Here is a 22449-nt window from a genome sequence, read left to right on the forward strand (position 1 = left end):
CAAAAGTGGATTTATTTGGGAAGAGAGAATTGCAGTTGGGGACACACAAGCTACGGCAAAACTACAGGCGAGTCCAGTAAAGGGGAGAAACTTACTTTATGGAGAAGGAAATTGAGAGTTCTTTTGCAAAATTCATTGGGGGGAAAAAAATCAAGATTCTTCCTGGAGTTGCTGGGGTAGTTGATTTCTTGAACATTGTGCTTCTCACATCTTTTCCCCCTTAGGGCCTGTAATTGATTATTCTTTCCTGTTGACCTTCTTTTGGGAGCTATAATTAGGCGTCTGCTAGTGTCTGTAACTGACAATTCTTCCTGGAAGGGACATTGGTCCCTCTTAGCCTCCTAACTCTACTTTAGTGAAGTCTCCCTGTAGTAATTTTCACATTATTAGCTCTCAGGTTTTAGATGGCTGCTCCATTAAGTTTTAACAGTTTTGTATCACTAATAATGAGGAACTGAATGTTCCCACAACTTAAGCTTTTCCTCATAACTTTATCCCCACAAAACACACATGCCCTTAAATTATGTAAGTAGCATTAGTGAATCTTTGCTATACGTTGTCAAATACAATTGTTCTAATTTAAAACAGCCAAAAATGAACATGTTCATTTGGTTACCTATTTACTATTTATTTGTCTCACTTGTTGTAAGCTTTTGGTGCTCCCTTTTCCTAATTGTATTCTTTTGGCAACTTAATCTCTCCTGGCATCTTTCCTCATCTGGAAGGAAGCTGAAATAACATCTACCTCAGAGTTGCATTATACATGTAATGCACTGAAAACAGGACCGGCCACCTATATTCCAATGCCTACCTTTCTTGACCACTACCAGGCACTGAATGGGTGATGTTAACTGTGACTGCCTCTTAAAGTTTCTTCTAATTGGCAATAGCAATTCATTCTTTTCTTACAAGAATTACTGACATAGGGCAGACCCGGGGGCGCAGCGGTTTAGTGCTGCCTGCAGCCCAGGGTGTGATCCTGGAGTCCCTGGAATCCCTGGATGGAGTCCCACGTCTGGCTCTGTATGGTGCCTGCTTCTCCCTCTGCCTGTGTCTCTGCCTTTCTCTCTCTCTCTGTCTCTATGAATAAATAATCTTTAAAAAAAAAATGAGTAATCTTTATTAAAAAAAAAACAACAAAAATTAGTGACATAAAAGTGGCAAGGGGTATTTTATGAATTGGCATGACTGGTCCCATTTATGGAGATGAAGGCTTTTATTCTAATTTTGTATGGCCTGTCTGGCTGTTCTTTTTGTTTATATAGCCTTAAGAAGTCTCTATATACTCACGTGTTTTTCTTTTGAGGCTTTTCAATTTCATCCCCCCACCTTTAGAAATTTGCAATTAGACCTTATTGTGTCTTAAAATATTTACTCCATCTATTTATGGCATATGAATGTCAAACCTTTTTCCAGTTGCTAAACTAATTTTGACACCATTTATTAAATCACTCTTCTTGGGCTTTATGATACCATATGGTAATTTTTTTTAGGGTCTGAACAAATTGTTCAGGATTACTTCATAGAGGACTAATACATTTTATTATTCGTCAGGACTAATACCCTGTAGTTTCTTGCAAGAATCTTTTGTATCCTTTCCCTGCAAATTATAAAATCTTTTATAGTGCTGAATCTATAAATTAATGTGAGAAGACATTTTTATACTAGTTCTTCCCATCCAGAAACATTCACTCATGCTAGACACTGGGATACCGTCATGGGTCAGACTCACTTTGGGCAGGAGACATAACACAGGGAGCATCTAAGTCCAATATTATAGATGGCAGGGTTCATACTTGAGGGCTTATCTGAACTAGGCAGCTGGTTCAAGAAAGGCCCATTAGGTAAGAAAATTCCAAACTGGTGGATTCCAGGACCTCTGGTTTGCTGTGACTAGACCAGCTACTGTTGGGGAGATTCTGGGAGAGAAGAGACAGGAGAGGTCACCCTAAGAAGGGTGAATAATGCCCTCTTCACAATAGGGACCTCTAAAGGAATTTTAGAAAGATCTCTTGGCTGTTATAAGAAAAGGAAGCAGGCAAAGTGACTTGTCTAGGTTATCACCAAAGTAGGCCAGAGTACAGATTAAAAGTGCTCCAACTATAGTGTAAGCAGAGCAGAAGGGCATATGGGATAAAATAGATGTCAACGTTAGACTGAACAAGATTGGGGTGTGAAGACAAAGTAAGGCAGCTATAACTTCTGAGCTCCAAAGGAGACAAGCGTACCCTCAGAACTCCCTCTGTGACCTGACATCACCATTCCTTTGGAGGTCTCCTGGAACTGCTTCCATGCTTTCCAACCCTTTTCCCATCACAGCACAAGCTGACAATGGGACTCTTAGGTACCAGCTGGGAAGCTCCAGCTTATATGGTACAATTTCAAAGATATATATGATAGACCATATTATGGTCAGAATGTTGGTGTCTTTCCCTACCAGACCCATCATAGAGGGCAATGGCCAATGAAACGAACAAACATGTCATTTCGAACAAAATCTTTAGAAGCTCTTGTGTTTTTCAACTCATCCTTTCCTCTGCTGCAGAGCCAGCATGTGGCAGCTCACCCATCGTGGATGTGAAACACAAATGAGAGAGAAACCATTATTGCAGTGAGTCACTGAAGTTGTGCAGGTCATGGTGACACCATATTAGCCAGTGATAGCTGACTGATGGAGCAGACAAAATCATTCTTCTGGCACACCTTTTATACAGTTGTCATAGTCCATTAAGAATAGTCATGAATTATATCAACAGAGGTATATATTTAATAATTTTCAGAATATAAGCTGCATAGCTTTTTAGAATAAAAAATGATATAACCTCAGGTACATGCTTTAGGACACTTGGTTAAACAACAAGCAATCTGTGTCTTTGATGACCACCTCAAAAATGTGGCAAACTTCACAGTGTAACTTGAAAACAGATGTGGAGATAGACAATTATACATCATGGCATATTGTCTACAAAAGAACATTCTGACAACTTAAATAGAACACAGCACACAATTTCAAGTATTCAAGCAGTGTTTTCTGGCCAAGTAAGAACTGTCTAAAAACCGCTGATGTATTTTGACTTGGGGGGTGGAGGTGGGGTGGAATGTAGCTGCTTATTTTTCCTAAAGACAGCATTTTTTTTTTTCCAGAATGGGACTGGCTCAGTCCAGCTTAAAAGCATTGAAGGAACAGCTCTTCCTCTTGTTAAGAAAAAAAAAAAAAAAAGACCTAAAGAAATAAATACAACAACAGGGGTGGGCTGTGGCACTAGGAGGATGAAATAATCAAAGGGAAAATTAGCTTCCCATCATTGCATAGTCTCCTGAAGCAGCAAAAGTGAAAGACAACATGGAAAAGCTACTTCATTTTCCCATCACCCAAGGGTCAGGGTCATTTTTCTGACCACCTGGGCCCCATGACTGGTTGCTTTCTGAGAACCCCTATAATGCAACCTACCTACCCTCCAAAAGAAGGTAGTTCCCGTCATATGAAGCACAATGAGAAAAGATACACACTCAGGACTCCACAAAGCTGCTGTTGTCTCAGCCTCTTGATAGCACTTGGATACACATTATGGGCTTGGCAAGGTGGAGCCTTAGAGCAGAGTCAGAAGGGGAGCTGTCTTTAGTCCTTTGTCCAAAGGACTGGGACAATCCTAATTCTAGCAGCTGCTATCGGTAGGTGTACAGGGCTCCTGCAAGAGGGAAAAAGTAGCTGGTCCCAGGTCTCCTCTTAGGCCAGGGCTTCCGACACCAGACACTTGCTGCTGCTATTCCTTCACTGACCCAGATTTCTTACAACTGTAACCCAGGCAAAGCAGGGAGCCCCAGGCTTGCTCTAGCTCTGAAAGCACATTATAAAATAAAATGTACATTGTAATAAAAACTTTCTGTAGCTAATAAGTGAATTTTTATCAGTCAGATCAAAAGCACTTGTCCAAAAGAGGGAGCACGTAGCCAGAGACGCCACAGTCTGACTGTGTTTTAAAGTCTCACTTTAAATTGTTCCTTCTCTACAGGTGATCGGAGGCTGCCACCAACTCAAACCACTGCCTCAGAGCATCGCTGAGTGTCTCAGGGAGGGCATTCACATCACGAAGAATGATGTAGAATGGGAATGGGAACTCTTCCATGTATGATCGGATTTCGGGCATCTCTCCAGGTCCTTTAAATATTGGCACTTTAATATCCAAGATAGAATCCTGTCAACAGAAAACATTTTGATATAAAAGAAAAACCAAACCAGTATCCTTGGCTAGCTTTTCTCTGATCTCTTTTGCTAACAGTTTTTACGTCTCCTATAATCTAACTCCTACATATAAAATTAGCTTTTATTACTAAGGAACAATTTTCAGAACTCTTACTGAGGCGGCAGATCTCTTTCTGAGCACTCTTTGAGGGAATATGGGCATTAAAAGGGAGCAAAGGGCGGACAAGAAAACTCAAATTTCCTATAAGGATATTATCCCATTTTCTACATGGAGTAATTCACAAGTCTTCCAACTTGTTATCCAGGCCTTAATGTGACTTGTAGAGACAATGCTTCCCCTGGAACAGAACTGCCCTGTGGGTATCTTTCACTTAGCAACCGCTGCACCCTGCTCTGAGAAGGGCACTGCTGGGATAGAAGTAATTGGAATGGGCTGGGGCTGGTCTACAGTTTCAAGTGGATAAGGCCCATTATCAAGGCTGCAGTACCTACAAGGAGACAGTGCAGAGGGAAAGGATGACTCACAAAGGTAGGAGTTGGCACAGAAAGGGTAGTCTCTGGAATCTGAATCTGGCTTTCCTACTCATTACCTATAATAACCTGTGTTTATGTCTTTCACTGCAAAGTGGGAATAATGATCCCTACCTCACTGGGTTATTCACCAAAAACAAGTGCCTAGAAGAGTGACCAACAGAACATTAGGGGTGATGATAGTGTGACTTAGGCCATATTTCATCAGATAGGACAGGCTGAAGGGAATCCCCACTTTAACCCCAGAAAAGCAACTTTTAGTAACACTTACCCGTGAACTGGGATTGTCCAATACAACAAAAATGACAAAGATGTTAGCATTCCGGGCGGCCTGGACTGCTGCCAGTACTCTGTCTTTACCCTCGAGGAAAAGGCCACGTCCATCAGAGACCACCAGGAGGAGTTGTGCGGTTTCTAAAGTGGAACATATAGTAGGAGAGGAAACAGGGAACAAAACAAAAATCCCACTTTTAACAACTCAAATCTACTTGAAGACAAATTACTGTAGCCTTTCTCTATACTATTAACCAAAGAGATGTCCAAAACCGATGAATTCTGGACATAAACAAAAGGGACCTAAGTCTATTACTTCAGACCCTCCAGTGGGACACAAGGCTGCACAAAGACATATGAAGCTTCTGTCAATAAAACAATTTCTCTGTCACATTAATTTCATATAGCAATAACAAAACATATTTATGGCTATAAAGTATAAACATGGCAGTATTGAGGGGTGCCTGGGTTGCTTAGTTGATTAAGCACCCTGCTCTTGGGCAGCCCCGGTGGCCCAGCGGTTTAGTACCGCCTTCAGCCTGGGGTGTGATCCTGGAGACCCAGGATCAAGTCCCACGTCAGGCTCCCTGCATGGAGCCTGCTTCTCCCTCTGCCTGTGTCTCTGCCTCTCTCTCTCTTCTCTATGTCTGTCATGAATAAATGAATAAAATCTTTTTTTTTTTTTTTTAAAAAAAAGCATCCTACTCTTGATTTCAGCTCAGATTATGATCTCAGGGTCGTGAGATGAAGCCCCATTTTGGGCTCCACACTGGCATGGAGCCTGCTTAAGATTCCCTCTGGTTATGAGTATAGTGGGATGAAGCAAGCAGCTTGTGAATGTACATAACAGAAAAGTATTTTGTTAATAAAAATTAAAAACTGCAGCTCACCTGGACTGGTGTTCTGTGAGGGCTGCTGAGCAGCTGCAAACATGCTGGCTACGGACTCCAGAAACTAAACCAGAACCAGAGACAGGCCATTAGAAACCTACTGAAATTCTCTTCTTTGTTGCAGAGACTGAAATTACTCCTAACTCTTAAGTGATAATCAAATAACCTTCTTAGATATATAGGCAATCACACTGCCCCTTCAAGCCATCTGTACTGGGGACCGATGACTCGCACTGTTGGCATCTATCCTTGGGTAGTGGCATTCTCCAGCACAGACCTGTATCTCTAGCATACATGCTATTAGTGTTCTCTAACACACCCTAGAGGAAAAAAAAAAACACTTCCCCTGGGGGATAAAGATAAGACATCAAAAATGCCCCCCAATTTAACAAAACAGTTGTCTTCTTTCGGAAGAAAATAATTGAGTAGAAAAAGGCAAGAAAACATACAATCTCTAGTGCAACATAATAAAAATAGGTTAAATCAAGGCAGATATGAAGAGGACAGAATTATCATCCTATGCTGTTTTGAACTTATGTCATCGTGAGCAAGTCACTGGTTTATTTTACATTATTTCTTCTCTAGACTAAATGGGGGAGAAAAATTGGCCGAATTAAGAGTACAGGAAGATGGTTTATTTTTGCAAAAGTCCCTAATCTCTCATAAAACAGGGAGCAAGAGAATTAGTGACACAAAGTCAAGCAATCTTTGGGGAACTGAGAAAAAGGAAGTCATGCCCTATTTGCTAATGGGTGCAAAGAAGTTTTTATTCCCATGACAAATAGGCTGAAGTCTAGAACTATTCTGCATTGGAAATTTTACCTGTCCTAAAACCGTACTGGGGAGGAGAGAATGCTAAAAATTATGTCTCTGGGGCCCCTGGGTGGCTGAGTCAGTTGAGGTTCTGCCTTAGGTGCAAGTCATAATCCCACGGTTCTGAGATAAAATCCCATGTAGGGCTCCCTGCTTAGCTTCTCTCTCTCTCTCTCTCTCTCTCAATCTGGCCCTTCCCTCACTCATGCTCGCTCAATCAAATAAATAAGACCTTTAAAAAAAACCCTTTTCTTATTAAAAAAAAAATAAAAATTACGTCTCCCCACACCTGCTTAAGAATGACTGTGCAGAGGATCTTTGATGTTGTCAGCATACCTGAGCAATCTTGGTTTTCTTCTGTTGGAATTTGCAAAGTCGCAGAATCTGGGACCCCGAGGAGTCACTGAACTGTTCATGGAATGGATGTAACAGCTTTACGGACTCTCCAAAACTAGAGAGAGAAAAATGAAATACAGTGGGAGTTATTTTTTGTGTGATCAATGTAACAATAGTTTGATTTTCCTACTGGAATTAAAAGGCACCCTTACCTGCACACAGCAATCTGACCCACTTCCAGGAGTGTAAGAGCATTTCCAATCACAGCCAAAGATTCAAATGCCAGCTATGAAATAGAAAGTTAAGGAAGGGTTGAAGCAATCAGAATATCCTCTAGATCAATGCCTCTCACCTTTTATTATACCAAGAGTCCCAAGGAAAATGGTATTTTTGCATGGCCCACAGGGAATATCACCACGGCTATTCACAATCAAGCCAGAGGCCATAGTGGCTCAGACCCTGTCAAGTATCACAAATCCTGAAACCCAGAATCTATTACACTAGTAGCAAAGGTCTTTTCTAGACATCATCTAATAAAAGTGATCCTAAGAGATTTGGTCCATAAAATTTTTAGAATTTTTCCCTTTGGGGGGTGGGGGTGGAGGGTAGGGCAGGAAGACTACATAAAAAGTAATCTCTTACGGCTACAAGATTCTAAAAACCAATTTATTTTAACCCATATGTAAATGATATCATAATTTTAGAATTTAAATCTCACTAAAAAGGTGATACTTATAGCAGCTAACATCTACTGAACACATATCAAGTGCTAGGCATTCAACTGAGTACATACTTCATTTTAATTTTCACAACTCTGCATATAATAGATACTATTTCAATTCTCATTTTTCAGAAGATGAAACTGACAGCAAATAAATCACCCAACATCATTAGGAAAAAGTGAGGAGCCTGGATTTGAACCTTTTTCAAGAGAACATATATAGAGATTTAGGTTGTTCATTGGTTCATTCTAGGTAATAGCATCAATGCAAAAACCATCAGTCTTCCCTTAAGCCATATGTATACTAGGGGTACCTGGGTGGCTCAGATTGTTAAGTGTCTGCCTTTGGCTCAGGTTATGATCTCTATGTCCTGGGATGGAGCCCTGCATCGGGTTTCCTGCTCAGTAGAGAAGTCTGCTTCTCTCCCTCCACTGCCCCTCCCTCCCACTTGTGCGTGTGCTTGCTTTTCTAATGAATCTTAAAAAACAAAAAAACCCTTGTGACTAAGAGAGCACTAAGTCCAGATAATTTCAGACTTAGAGAAATACAATGAACACTTAAAAAAAATCAATGATAGATATGTTGTTGTACAAGGTCATAAAAGATAGTTTAATAGTACGTTGCATTTTGTGGAAAATAAACATTGTCATAGTTACTCTTCTGTGGCTAGACAGGAGCATAGCAAGGTTAAAAAGAACAAGTGGGGTCCCCTAGGTGGCTTGGTGGTTTAGCGCCTGCCTTCGGCCCAGGGAGCGATCCTGGAGACCTGGGATCAAGTCCTGCATCAGGCTCCCTGCATGAAGCCTGCTTCCCCCTCTGCCTGTGTCTCTGCCTGCCCTCCCACCCCGTGTGTGGGTCTCTCATGAATGAATGAATGAATGAATGAATTAATTAATTAATTAATAAACAAACTTAAAAGGCCTCCAACAGTAAGGGACCAAATTATTTTGAGACATCCTAAATCTGCCTTTTTAACTTCTTTTAAAAATTTGAGGTCTTCTCAAACATGATATCACATTCTAAGAACAGTAATTGTTATTTCAAAGTGCTTTTTGCCAGAACAATATTTTAATCTTCTAGGTGGCCATGAAGCATGGCTTGGGGTCAATTTCTCATTAAACTAGCACTGTGCTTCCTTACCTGTTTGGTATGGTTGTCCACCATGCTAGAAGAGTCATCGATAGCCAAACAAATCTGATACTGGCGTTTACTGGGCTTGGTCCTTCGAAGCCAAATCTTGTCTTTCCGAAATTGACTAGCAATGTATGGAATGACCTTCCTCATGTTTAGCCGCTTCCCGGTTCGATAGTCTCCTCTATTAAATTTACCCAAATGAGGCAAAGATTAGTTAACAACTGCTCATCCTCTGATAACTTTTTTTAAAGAATAAAATTACATTGTAATACTTCATAAACAAGAATACCAACCAGTAACCTGGCACACTCAAGTGTCACTGTCAATTGAGAATTGAGGGCAGTCAGAAAAACTGGATATGTATTTGGCAATAATAATTAGGTCCTTCCAGGTAAGCTAAGACACATTTTAAAAATTAGAAAAATATGTTTGCGCTGATTAAATCTTGGATTCTTTTCTGTTCTGAAATTGTCAGTTTGGATAAATCTTTGAAAAGATCTAAGTGAGTAACACATGCAGCAAGCCCACACACCCATCTAAAGGCTCAGCCAATTTTCCCATCAGATGTTAATAAATCAAAGGAACTGTAGTCATACCAAACTTAAAAGACACTTTTTAGAGGTAACATGAAAAAAGGTATAGAATAACATACTGGTGCCTATGCAGCACAAATGGCCACCACAAGCCAGTACTTTAAGTGGTTAAGGGCCGAGCTCAATAGAAAGGGTGACAATGCCATCTTTTCAGGGCGCTATGAGTGAGTCCAATGGAGAAGACTTACTTCAGCTTGGCTGCCTGGGTAGGCTCTAATATGAGGCGAAGCTGTTCACACAACTGCTGTGAAAGAGGCGCAGTTAAGGCCAGGTAACTCTGCCACATCTCAGCTGCAGCCTTTTCCTGTGACAGTAACGTGGAAGTTACCCATAGAACGTCAGAGCCAGCCAAAGTCATTACAGCGAGAGGACACTTGAAGCAGAGCAGTACAAAATGACCTCCATGAACCTGGTCCACAGAAGCTAACTCAAAAGCTTCTCTTAGCAAGCTGCCATCTATTTCATATCCTTAAAAATGTCTCCTCTTCTACCAAACCCACAACCCTCAGTTCCAAATGAGAAAGGATGAAAATGGCAGAAAATATTGGAATTCATGCCCAAATCAACACTTTATTCTCACTACTTATGAAGCCTATAACCTGTACGCTTCATGTGGCTAGGGAGCTGTGGATGGATATTATGGTGCTATGAGATCCAGCCACATAATCATGGGCTCTCGGAGTCATGTTTCAAAAGCAAAAGCAATGAGTGCAAATCTCTCAACAGTGTGTTATTGCCGAGACACAAAGCTCCAACTATGGCAGAGCCCTCCTACAGGTCTGTAGTGGGAATGAGGATAGTGGCCGCAAAATATAAACATGTACACATACAGTAAATTTAGGATGCCAAGTCATTAAAAATGAAGCTTCTGACTTAATGCTGACACATTAAGTCAGCCAGCAACATTCCAGGTGGCCTATTCTGATAATGACACATTTTGCCTCATTTTTCAACCAATGTCACATCTGTTTTATCTATTATATACAGTAAGTAATGGAAATGAAAGGAAATAAACAGGGACGTCTGGATGGCTCAGCAGCTGAGCATATGCCTGAGCCAAAGCTCAGGTCCTGATCCTGGGATCCAGGATCGAGTCCCACCATCAGGCTCCTTGTGGGGAGCTTACTTCTCCCTCTGCCTATGTCTATGCCTCTCTCTTTCTGTGTTTCTCATGAATAAATAAATAAAATATTTTTAAAAAGACTTTTTTAGGGACATCCTGGGTGGCTCAGCAGTTTAGCGCTGCCTTCAGCCCAGGGCATGATCCTGGAGACCCAGGATTGAGTCTCACCCACGTCAGGCTCTCTGCAGGGAGCCTGCTTCTCCCTCCACCTGTGTCTCTGCCTCTCTCTCTCTCTCTCTCTCTCTCTCTCTCTGTGTGTGTGTTTCTCATGAAGAAATAGTCTTTAAGAAAATAAAAAAATAAAAAGACTTTTCAGTTTAAAAAAAAAAGGAAATAAATACATCAGCTTCTCTGTTTTAATTAAGCTACTTATCTAGTGGCAAAGTAGGCAGAAAGCAATGGATAGGCTTAGGCTTCAGACTGTTCATTATAGCCTCCATATACTCACTCTTGTACAAGGGTGATGGGTGCTAAGAACCTGTTAAACTTGCTGCATCTATTTAAAAAAAAAAAAATCAAGATATCTTATGAAAAGACCAGTGACTTACTTCTTCTGGGTTTCCAGATTCATGTGGCTGCCACATTTCCAGCTGTCTCTCCAGTTCCTGTCTTAGCTCGCTGATATCTTTTAAAAAGGGCTAAGAAGAAAAAGCCACAGGTAAGAGGCAGTCTAGGGTAAAATCACCAACTCATTATCACTGGCTGCCTTCTTCCCAGCAGTATGAACTCCAAATACATAACATGAGAAACAAAACTTAAGCAAATTTAATGGCACAATAAGAAGATGCCAGGCAACTAGTCTTTTTCCCATTTTGTAAAGACAAGATAAAGGAAATCTTACCATTTACAAGAAATATATCCAGCAAAATAAAAACCAAAGGTATTAATATCAGAATGTTCTTTGATTAATCGAGACTGCTATTAAATCAAATGATTAGGGAAAACAACTCCGTTAAATCTGCTTTCCCTAAGGATTCTTGCTACTTCACCAGCAAAAGCTATAAATTGTCACACAAGGATGCTGGATATGAGAAGAGTAGATCTGAGAACCTGAAGCTGGAGGACCAGACCCACCAGCACAGCCAGGTCAGGACAGATAATCCATCAGGACCCTGGGACTGACTGCTGGAAGAGTGTTATCTATTTAGAGAGAACTGTCACAAAGAGTTCTAAAAACGTTGATAAGATACTCCCAACAATGAGATATTCCATGAAGTTCTAAAGACAAACATTTAAAAGCAGTTTATAACTACATTTTGTTAACTTATTAAAGCAGTAATCTGAAAATTTTAGTACCTGGAAAACTGTGCCCATGAGGAACTGATGGGCTGTGTGAATGGTCGAATCTCGGCTTCTCTCTGGTTTCTCATTCTCTGTCTCCTCCTGTGATATGTCAGTCCTGGGATCTTGGTCTTCTTCTGTTTTAACAGCTTGAGTCTCCACCTCCGTCTCATCAAAGCCTATTTGCATTTAAGAGAGTTTTACTTACCATAATATTACAAAAAGACACTTTGCAATTGCCTGCCAATCCTAATAATTACTCAAACCTCACTCCTTCACTCCTCAGAAAATTTCCACATGTTCTTTCTCTTTGGGTCAGTCACTGCCAATTCTTAGTCCACTAAGCTCCCCTCCTCCCCACTGCAATGTCAAAGGTGGCTGTTCTACAAAGAGAAGTAGGGGAGACTCCGAATTACCCTGATAAGCCTTGTGTGATTCTTTAAACTGTGTGATTCTTTAAACTACGTGCATATAGACCTCGGATAAAAATAAAAACTAAAAGTCACATTCCATTCTAAAGATGAGAAAACTGAGGCAAAGAATATATGCTCAACAAATATATTTCCTCAACCTATAATGTGAAGAAGAGGCAAAGTCTGGATTCTGAATTTTCATCAGAGCTATGCCATTCCCACTGTTATATAATGGCTGGGCAGTCATAGTTCTAAAACCCGAGAGGACAAGAAGAAGGCAGAAAAAAAAAAAGGCCCTTGAATTGGGCAGGTTCTTTTGAATTTGCATTTATTCCACCACTGATAAAGGTATTTTTTAATGTGTTAAATGTATGTCTTTTTTTCTTTTTTTTTTTTTTAATAAGTTGTCTGGTAATAATACTTGGTCAACTATATTTAAGACATTTGGTTACTTTTTTTTTTAAATTTTTATTTATTTATGATAGTCATACAGAGAGAAAGAGAGAGAGAGAGAGAGAGAGGCAGAGACATAGGCAGAGGGAGAAGCAGGCTCCATGCACCGGGAGCCCGATGTGGGACTCGATCCCGGGTCTCCAGGATTGCGCCCTGGGCCAAAGGCAAGCGCTAAACCGCTGCGCCACCCAGGGATCCCTGGTTACTTTTTCATATGCATTTTCCCCATTCTATTTCTTTAAATATTTTTACTGTATTTTATGCTGTCTATATTTTTATATAATTGAAAACATTTCTCTAATAATCAAGAGTGTATCTTCTGATCATAGCTGAATTAAGTGTACTATTTTGTTTCCTAGATATTTTTAAAAAAACTGATGGCCTGAAACTCAGGTTTCTGAGGTGTCCTTGAAGGATACTGTCTACAACATCACTCCACTTTATTTTATTTTTTTTTTTTTTTAATTTTTATTTATGATAGTCACACAGGGAGAGAGAGAGAGAGAGGCAGAGACATAGGCAGAGGGAGAAGCAGGCTCCATGCACCGGGAGCCTGATGTGGGATTCGATCCCGGGTCTCCAGGATCGCGCCCTGGGCCAAAGGCAGGCGCCAAACCGCTGCGCCACCCAGGGATCCCCATCACTCCACTTTAAAAAAAAAAATTATTTATTTTATTCATGAGAGACAGAGAGAGAGAAAAGCAGAGACACAGGCAGAGGGAGAAGCAGGCTTCCCACAAGGAAGCTAATGTGATCCTGGACCCCAGGATTATGCCCTGAGCCAAAGGGCATAATCACTTACTGAGCCACCCAGGTGTCCCACAACTCCACCTTTTGACTCAGAAGTGAAATATAGTGAAATTATCATAGGCAAATAAGTACCTAGGCCATGGTTTAGGATACGGGAAAACAAACCAGATCAGACTACAGAACACCAGAAGTGATTTCTCCAAGTCAGAAAGCTCAGAAGGGATTCGTTCACTGCAGGACTCACCCGGCGTGGTCCCTGACTTGACCTTCTCTGGTTTCAGCTGCTCTATGTCTGCTGCTCGGAGCTCCTCCTCCTTCTCTGTGTCCAGAAAGGTATCCTCCACCTCCTCTTCCTGATCCCTCCTGGAATCTTCTGTAGACTGTTGCTGCTGCTCCTTGCTTGCCACATCTGCCAATAAAGCATACAAATACATAGAAGCCTAGGTCTTTGCAGAACAAAGTAATCATGAGTGGGTGTAGTTTGTCCTTTTTAGCTTCCAAGGTTTTATTCATGCTGGTTCTCCCGCTGACCAACTATGTGACATGAACACAGTGCTTGGCTTTTCTGTGCCCCGGAAGCTCTACTGACCTACTGATGTCACTACCTATTCTCTACCACAAAAGTAGGATGCTTAACTAGGTTTTTACTGCTATTACAAGAGATTGAACTAGAATAAACAGGCTGGACAGATGACTCAGCAGTTAATGGAATTAACCATTATGTGCTCCATTAACCATTATGAGTGAAGAAACTATAATGATTAAGAGTATAACATAGGACACAGAAGAACCAACACTGAGACTAGCATTGTGATTTGGACAAGTTCTTAAACTTGTCTGGCTTCAGTATCCTCATCTATGAAGTGGAAATATCATAACTCAGGGATGCCTGGGTGGCTCAGTGGTTGAGCACCTGCCTTCGGCCCAGGGAGTAATTCTGGAGTCCCGGGATCAAGTCCCACTTTGGGCTTCCTGCATGGAGCCTACTTCTCCCTGTGTCTCTGCTGCTCTGTTTGTCTCTCATGAATAAATAAAATCTTAAAAAAAAAATCATAGCTTATTAAGATTATTGGAAAAATTTCATGATCATTCAACAGACTCTGAAGAGTGGTACAAAGTAAAGGCTCAATTCATGGTAGCAATGATTATTACTCCTTTATTTTTCTAAAAAGTGAAGTCAGAAAAGTAACTCATGGTAGAGCAATCATTTCTGAAACTATGTTCATGGATAAGTATCATGAACACTAAATTTTGCATATTAGGAATAAAACACTAAAAAGTCACCAAGAGAACTAGGAGAGACTAAGACTGGTCACTCCCTTGTGATTTTCTTCCTCTTTTCACTTATGAAAAAAACATACACTTCTAGTTCACACCTCCTGCCATTGCAGGAGTGACCTCACAGTGACCAAGAAGCAATATGTCCAGTACTCAGAAACCGTGAAACTAGTGCTAGGTTTGGATGTGGCCAAATGTTATCAAGGATATTAAAAGACTTATCCCAGACCCCGAAACCCTGAACACTTGCACTTGCTGCAGATATCGTTTTAGACCCAAACCAAACTGTATTCCTGCATAATTCTTATTAGAGAGAAAACAGTTCAAAAAAGCCATTCCCACCCCTAAGATGAATTTGTTTATCTGCTGGGCACACAGTCATACAGCCTAGTCTCACAAAGAACTCAGCAAAGGAGAAGCCTTCTCTGAACCATACCATACATCTGTGCATCATACGGGTCACTGCCTTGCTTAATGTGCTCAAAGGCATCTGCATCTTCTGCCTGCGGCTGGGGCTGGGCTGGCCCCTGCTCAGTGTGGTTCTCCATATCCACAGTCTTCAGCCGCTTATGCACATGCTCACTGTGATCACCCATGGAGCGTTCATTGTCGGCCTGTCCAGGTTTCCTTTTGAAACTCTGTGGGAAATAGGAAATTCACTAGAGTTTTGTCTATACTGGCAAAAAAGACTTAACATACCTAATAAAGTTAACCAGCCCCCTATGGATGGGCAACCACAGAAAAATGGAATTCAATGCAGCTGTTAAAAAGAATGGGCTGATCTCCAGACAAAAATATAGATCTGTATGATAGACTTTAGATCTGAAATAAAAGGAAGAAACACATCCATACTTAAGTTACATACACAAAAGTACATGTAAAACAAGAAAAAACTGTTGGCAACAATTTATTCTTATGTGGCTTAAAGACAGGAATAAGATGGAAGCTTTTTAGGGGATTGCTTTTTATATATGAATTTCATTTCATGTACATGAATTATATCCCGTTAAAAAAAAAAAACAAAAACCAAGAAACCCTAATTTTTAGGGTCACCTATGGGACTCAGTCAGCTGAACATCTGACTCTTGATTTTGGCTCAGGTCATGATCTCAGGGTCATAAGATCGAGCACCACATCAGGCTCCAAACTGGACTCAGTGCTGTGGGCACAGGGTCCACTTGGGATTCTTTCTCTGCCCCTTCCCCCACTCATGCTTGTGCTCTCTCAATAAATAAATAAATGAACTTTTTAAAGACCCTTATTTTTAAAACACAAAAAAGTGGGACAGTGGAAAAAAAGACTGGCTAGTACTAGGCAACAACAGCCAACACTTGGCTCTTAGGCTGCATAATAGGAATAGGGAAGGTGTGTGTGTGTGTGTGTACACACACCTCCCTGGGGAAGAAGCCTGGGGTCCTGATATGCTTGCTATAGCCACCATCAATCATGTTTGGTGAGACAGCAAAGCCTGGGAGCTTGGCTGTTTTTAAACCACCACACTCAGGGCATCTTTTCACACATAGCCTGCGCCCAAGTTCAGCAGAAGAGGGACAGAGACCTGTGTGTTTTTCCTGGTCTGTTTCTGGGAAGCCAACCGAGCGATGAAGTTGGATTCATGGCCTTCTGCCTGATTTGCGTCCGCAGCTCCACTTCCGTGTTCCTATGAAATCCAAGCGACGAGAGAATGAAAGTGGAAGATGCCGTATGAGCACCTGGCTACTGTGCTGTTTTATATGCAGCTTCTCTACTATTTTCCTCTCAGAGTCAAACAATACACCTGTCTCCCTGGTCCAGAACTCACCTATGACTAAGGCCTAGCCTGTGGGCAAAAATAAGAGCATCTAAATCCAGATAGGTCACCCTCTTGAGGGACTTCACTATGTAAGGCTGATTAGTTCCTTGTTTCCAGAACGGTAATGGCTTACTCTGAAGGCAGGAAAGACCTCTACAAGAATCCAGGCTCTGACATTTACCAGCTGTGCATCCTTGAAATGGTCATTTCACTTTACTGTGGCTTATTTAGATCAAATATAAAATGGAGAGAGTAGTAACGATAATCAGCAGTCTTAGAGAACTATTATGAGGACTTGAAGTAATAAAAATCCTTAGCACCTACCTAAATGGGTGCTCAATAAATGGGGGGTGGGCAGTACAAGAAGTATAAGTAAGTGTTATTACTGGTGAGAAAACTGGGTTCAAAGAGCTTGAACAAGATGTCCAGAGTCACCACTGTAAGTAGCAGGTCCTCTCTTTCCATAGCATATAAGTGGCCTAAACTGTGGTCCATATAGACAGCAATCACTCTAGCTAAAGGAACAAAGAAGTGCTTTGCTTTTTTAAAAAGAAAACCTTAAGAGCGGTGCCTAAGTGGCTCAGTCATTTAAGCATCAACTCCTGATTTTGGCTCAGGTCATGATCTCAGGGTTGTGAGATCAAGCTCCAGGTTGGGTTCTGTGCTGGGTATGGAGCCTGCTTAGGATTTTGTCTCCCTTTACCTCTGCCTCTCCCCCTCCACTGATGTAGTCACTCTTTCTTAAAAACAAACACAAAACCTTTAGAGCCCAGTGAACAGCAGGGAAAAGGGAAATACTATTAAAAGGCAGATTACTGCCTCTTGAAGTCTAAATTCAACCTTCCTTTACTTGGAAGCTTTCTAAAAATTAACACCAACTGGAGTATCCCATGATACTACTACCAGCCTAATAGCTTTTTCTCATTAAGCACAATACTTATATACAGCATGTAGCAAATATTCTAGGGTTTGTTCTGAGAGGCATATAAAAGTGCATATCTGAATCATTTTCTTAAAGAATGGAAGATCATCTTTTAGATGTTAAGAGAACATCACATATACACCAACTACTTCTAAATAGATGGTGGTTTCACCCAGGGGAAAGAGACCCTCTAGAGGCAGCTGGCACAGGCAGTGAGGGCCTATTACCTCCTTCCCCTGCTCCTTCTCAGGCGCAGTCCCAGCCAGCTCCACAGCTTGTGCACTCTGCATACTCTCCAACCCAGTCTGTCCGCAAGAGTCATGCTCTTTCCTCTCCGTGGCCTCTGGCACCTGTTCCTCGGTGTCAGAATTCTCTCCGCCTTCTTCTTCCTGTTTTTGCAGGGTAAGCAAACACCACATTAAAATGCTCTGAAGGAAGAGTATGAAGCAGTGGGGTGAGGGGTGGATCCTGCAACAATAAGATACCCCACTCCTCACCATAGGGAGTCTGCAGGGTTATTAGCCAGAAAGGGTCTTACACAGAAACTTAAAGCTGCTCAGCAGCGCCACCTGGTGATAGAGAAGTATCCTAAAAGATTCTGATTGGAATATAATAACCTCTGTTTGCTATTATTTTTAACTTGAGACAAGCCAGACACTACACAATACCTGGGGCTGGAGACCTTGGTCAACAGGAACGCCATTCTCTGCACTTCCCTTACTGGCTTCCTCGTCCTTGTCTTCCAGAGACTGCTGCTCATCCTCTGAGTTTTCTTCAGGATGTTCAGCAGTATCTTTGTCTTGGCCGTCAGTTCCCGTGTCCATCTCTTCCTCCTCCTCGCCCTTTTCCTCTTCAATGGGGCCTTCCTCAGGCTCATGTTGGCCCTGCCCTTCACTGTGGTCAGCCTCGATCTCTTCCTTTATTTCCTCAGCTTCATGACCTGCTTCTTCAGTATCCATTGGTTTTTCTTTAATTTCCAAAGGATTTTCTTCTGGATACAACAAAAGTAAGACACACAGAATTTAACACAACTTAACATGGGATTGAGTTACATAAGCTTTTTGTTATTACTCTTGAACCAGGAATTGGCACACTATGGCCCAAGGGCCAAATAGGGCCCAAGTGTCTCTGTAAATAAAGTTTTATTGGAATACAGCCACATCTATTTGCTTACTTATGTGTTTAGCCCGCCTACTCTGTGTTGCCTATGGCTGCTTTCACACTACTATAAAAGCAGAATGGAGGTTTTGCAACCCGTCGCAGCTTATGGCCTATAAAGTATGATACATTTATTATCTGACCCTTACAGAAAAACTTTGCCCACCTCTGCTCTAAACCATTGTATGTTACATACAATTGTCTGGATGGTGCATTTCATTTTTTTTTTTAAAGATTTTATTTATTTATTCATGAGAGACACACACAGAGAGAGGTAGAGACACAGGCAGAAGAAGCAGGCTCCATGCAGGGAGCCCGATGTGGGACTCAATCCTGGGTCTCCAGGATCAGGCCCCGGGCTGAAGGCAGCACTAAACCACTGAGCCACCCGGGCTGCCCTAGATGGTGCATTAAAAGATTCTTTTTTTTTTAATTTTTTTTTATTTATTTATAATAGGCACACAGTGAGAGAGAGAGAGGCAGAGACACAGGCAGAGGGAGAAACAGGCTCCATGCACTGGGAACCCGACGTGGGATTCGATCCCGGGTCTCCAGGATTGCGCCCTGGGCCAAAGGCAGGCGCCAAACCGCTGCGCCACCCAGGGATCCCCTATTAAAAGATTCTAAGTAATCTACCAAAAAAATCCTAAAAGCCAGCACAATAGGAATATTTTGGACCAAAGATTGGCAATGATGTTTTACCCTTGACAATAACTGGTAGACAGCCTTTTTTATCATACACAGAAAATACAACATACATTCAATGGAAACATTCCTATTTGGAAAAGTTTTGTTTATTAAAAGCATGTTCCTATACTTTGGACACTTCAGAAATCACAGCTAAATAATTCTTTAAAATAATTGCTTCTTAGTTTATATACACAATTGTCTACAGTAAGCTTGCGTGTTATTCTAGAACAAATAGCTATTACACTCTCGTTGGATTTTAGTTTTCTTAATTTTATGCTTGCTTACTTCTTGAATTTAAGGTTGATGTCAGAATCTAAAATTATATGGTAGTGAAATGGTCTCAGAAGTAGCAACTTATACAGTGCTAAATAAGTCAGCTAGAATTTTTTTTAAGTAGGCTCCACACCTTGCATAGAGCCCAATGTGGGGTTGAATTTAGGACCCTGATATCAATACCTGAGCTGAGATCAAGAGTCGGACACTTAACTGACTGAGCTGCTCATGTGCCCTAAAAGTCAGAGTTTAAATGTAACAAGTCTCACCTTGAGATGTTGGGAAATTTCCTTTAGGTTTCTTAATAAAACTATACAAAAATGGGGGATGGGTGGGTGGGGAGTAAGCTATAGAGAGATTCAGAGAGTGAAGACTTGTTCTTAGCATGAGGAAAGCCTGTTATCAAATTTTCAATCAAATGATTCTGGTTAAATAACAGTTCACAAATTCATTTTTTTTAATTATTAAATACTTCAAGTATGGAAAATGCATTTTAAAATCAAAAACCTGGGCAGCCTGGGTGGCTCAGCGGTTTAGCGCCGCCTTCAGCCCAGGGCGTGATCCTGGAGACCTGGGATCAAGTCCCAGGTCAGGCTCCCTGTATGGAACCTGCCTGTGTCTCTGCCTCTTTCTCTCTCTGTGTGTCTCTCATGAATAATAAATAAACATAATCTTTTAAATAAAAATTAAAAAATAAAATTAAAAACCACCTAGATTTAATAGATGTGAACACTGTGCCGTATTTGTATCAAACTTCTGTCACTTGTTTTTAAGAAATAAATGGTTCTGGGTACAACTATATGGATTCTGGATGCCTTTGCCCTTCCTACTTCCTCAAAGGTCACCATAACCTGAAGCTGCTGTGTTTTATTCCTTTTTGTGTTTTCCTATATTTGATGCACCCATTAATATATAGCATTAAACTTTTACATAAATGTTACTTCTTATTTATTCTTTTATAACTTACTAATTTTGTCCAATATGGGGTTTTAAAAAGTTTAATAACTTTTCTATATATGTAACAGATTTGTTATGAAGCACAGTGAGGCTAGCTTCTATCTGTCGGATTACCCACCATGATTGCGGACTTTCTATTGTAGGGGCATTTTCCAAACAATACGGTATCAGCTCTCCCTTGTTGAGGGAACTCACTCAAACTGAACAGCGGATGACAGGCAGATTACTGTCAAGTGCCCTGTGACTTCTCTTGATTATTCAGTTTCATTCCCTGTAACAATGACTTCATATTTCAAATTAAACATGTAACAGATGCATAGCCACCAATAACTGAAACAATCATTTCCCTAAGAAAGCTGTACCTAAGGCTCCACTAGAGGCCTCATATACTCAGATTTCAGTGTCTACATCAATCCATGAGATGGGGCATCGAGATGGCTGTGAGGAAATGAAGCTTTGTGTGATGAAGGACCACACAGCTACTGCAATGCTAAAACATAGGACAGGAGGGGACATTAATGACAAAAAACCTGCTAGTTTACTTTCACTGTACTCAGCTTAAGCTTTAAGTCTAACTCAGGTGAGAAACACTACAGAGAAAAAGCAAACAATTTTCTCAAAGAGGAATTGAGATGACTGGACAGGATTTATGACCTACCCATGATATGGCATGAAGAAACTGGTTATTGTACATTTTTAGTAAATTCCAACTGGTCTCTTTAGGTTTTGAAAGACATACCTCCTTCTTCATGGTCTGTGTCCTCACCACCGTTCTTGTCTTCACTGTCTAGGTTCAAGTCGTCTGGAAGGTCCAAGGCCTCAGGTTCTGGCAGCTTCTCCTGATTGCCATGGTAAGGGTCCACCTCATTTTCATCATATTCCCTCTTTGGACAATGGAGAGAACAGGAACAAATAAATTACAAACTTTTTAAAAAATAGTATTTGCATATAATTAGCTTTAAGCAGCTATGCTAACAGAATACAAAGTCTCTTCTCTAAAATTTCCCCCATACTTCAGAATTTTACAAATGCTTCTAGAAATTTCAAACTTCACTTTCTATGCACGTTCTCCACTGATAAGAGGTACTGTGTTGCTTAATTTCAAGAAAGAAACTAAGGTTTACAAGGAAATACATAGAAAAGAACCACAGAATTTAGCTTTCAAACTCCAGCATGAGCCCAAACAGCATGAAGACTACCTCATTAGTAATCAATAGTTAGATATTTTATGAGGTGTTGAGAGACTTTGTTACACGTTTTATGAGGCAATGGGAAAACAACTGATGAACAGGATGAAAATATCTTAAGACTTCCCCAGGAGCTCTGCAGTACAACAGCCCTGGCCTTGAATCAGGGGTAGATCCATTTCATAACCTCATCACCTCATCTATTTGTTCATTAATTTTGTCCTGGCCTTGTCCATCATCAGCAACTTCTTCTTCCTTTTCTTCCTTATCTTGGTTTTTATCTTTGTTTGATTTCCCAGCATCTAAGTTGTCATCTTTGGCAACAAGTCCACAATCTTCCTAAACGTCAGAGGAAGAAAAGGCACAAAAATCACAAAATCATTACTCTCAATATAAGAAACTGCTTTCATGTAGGTTGATTCTATCTAAATTAGTTCTTAGACATGTACAATTTCTGCCTGTTGGGCCAATCCCATGGAAATATCCAGATGACAGGCTGTCATTTACAACCTAGAAAGAATAGTCTGGCTTTAGCCCAGATGGCAGCAGTAATAGCAGAGGTGTGAACAGTGGGATGGGCCACACTGTGCTGCTGCAGAGTCCCATCCAGCCCGACTTTTCCCAAGCAGGGAGGTGGAGAAGTTCAGTGGCTAACAGCCAAATCAGAACCCTTGCA

The 22449-nt window shown here is 41.0% G+C and overlaps 1 protein-coding gene across 1 annotated transcript in view; it reads right to left on the minus strand.

Moving 5' to 3' along the window:
• Positions 1-2744: 2744 nt before the first annotated feature.
• The window catches only part of MDN1 (midasin AAA ATPase 1), a 165071-nt gene continuing 145366 nt past the window's right edge, over positions 2745-22449 (minus strand). Inside the window, 16 exon segments of the mRNA XM_055329790.1 lie at positions 2745-4196; positions 5007-5149; positions 5899-5962; positions 7048-7162; positions 7260-7333; positions 8910-9084; positions 9685-9800; positions 11168-11257; positions 11916-12079; positions 13761-13925; positions 15231-15432; positions 16353-16454; positions 17736-17897; positions 18177-18499; positions 21326-21470; positions 21969-22112. Of these exon segments, the coding sequence (XP_055185765.1) occupies positions 4008-4196; positions 5007-5149; positions 5899-5962; positions 7048-7162; positions 7260-7333; positions 8910-9084; positions 9685-9800; positions 11168-11257; positions 11916-12079; positions 13761-13925; positions 15231-15432; positions 16353-16454; positions 17736-17897; positions 18177-18499; positions 21326-21470; positions 21969-22112 (2373 nt within the window). The 3' untranslated portion in view covers positions 2745-4007.

Source organism: Nyctereutes procyonoides, unplaced genomic scaffold (genome assembly GCF_905146905.1).
Source record: "Nyctereutes procyonoides isolate TBG_1078 unplaced genomic scaffold, NYPRO_anot_genome, whole genome shotgun sequence".
Classification (NCBI taxonomy): Eukaryota; Metazoa; Chordata; class Mammalia; order Carnivora; family Canidae; genus Nyctereutes; species Nyctereutes procyonoides.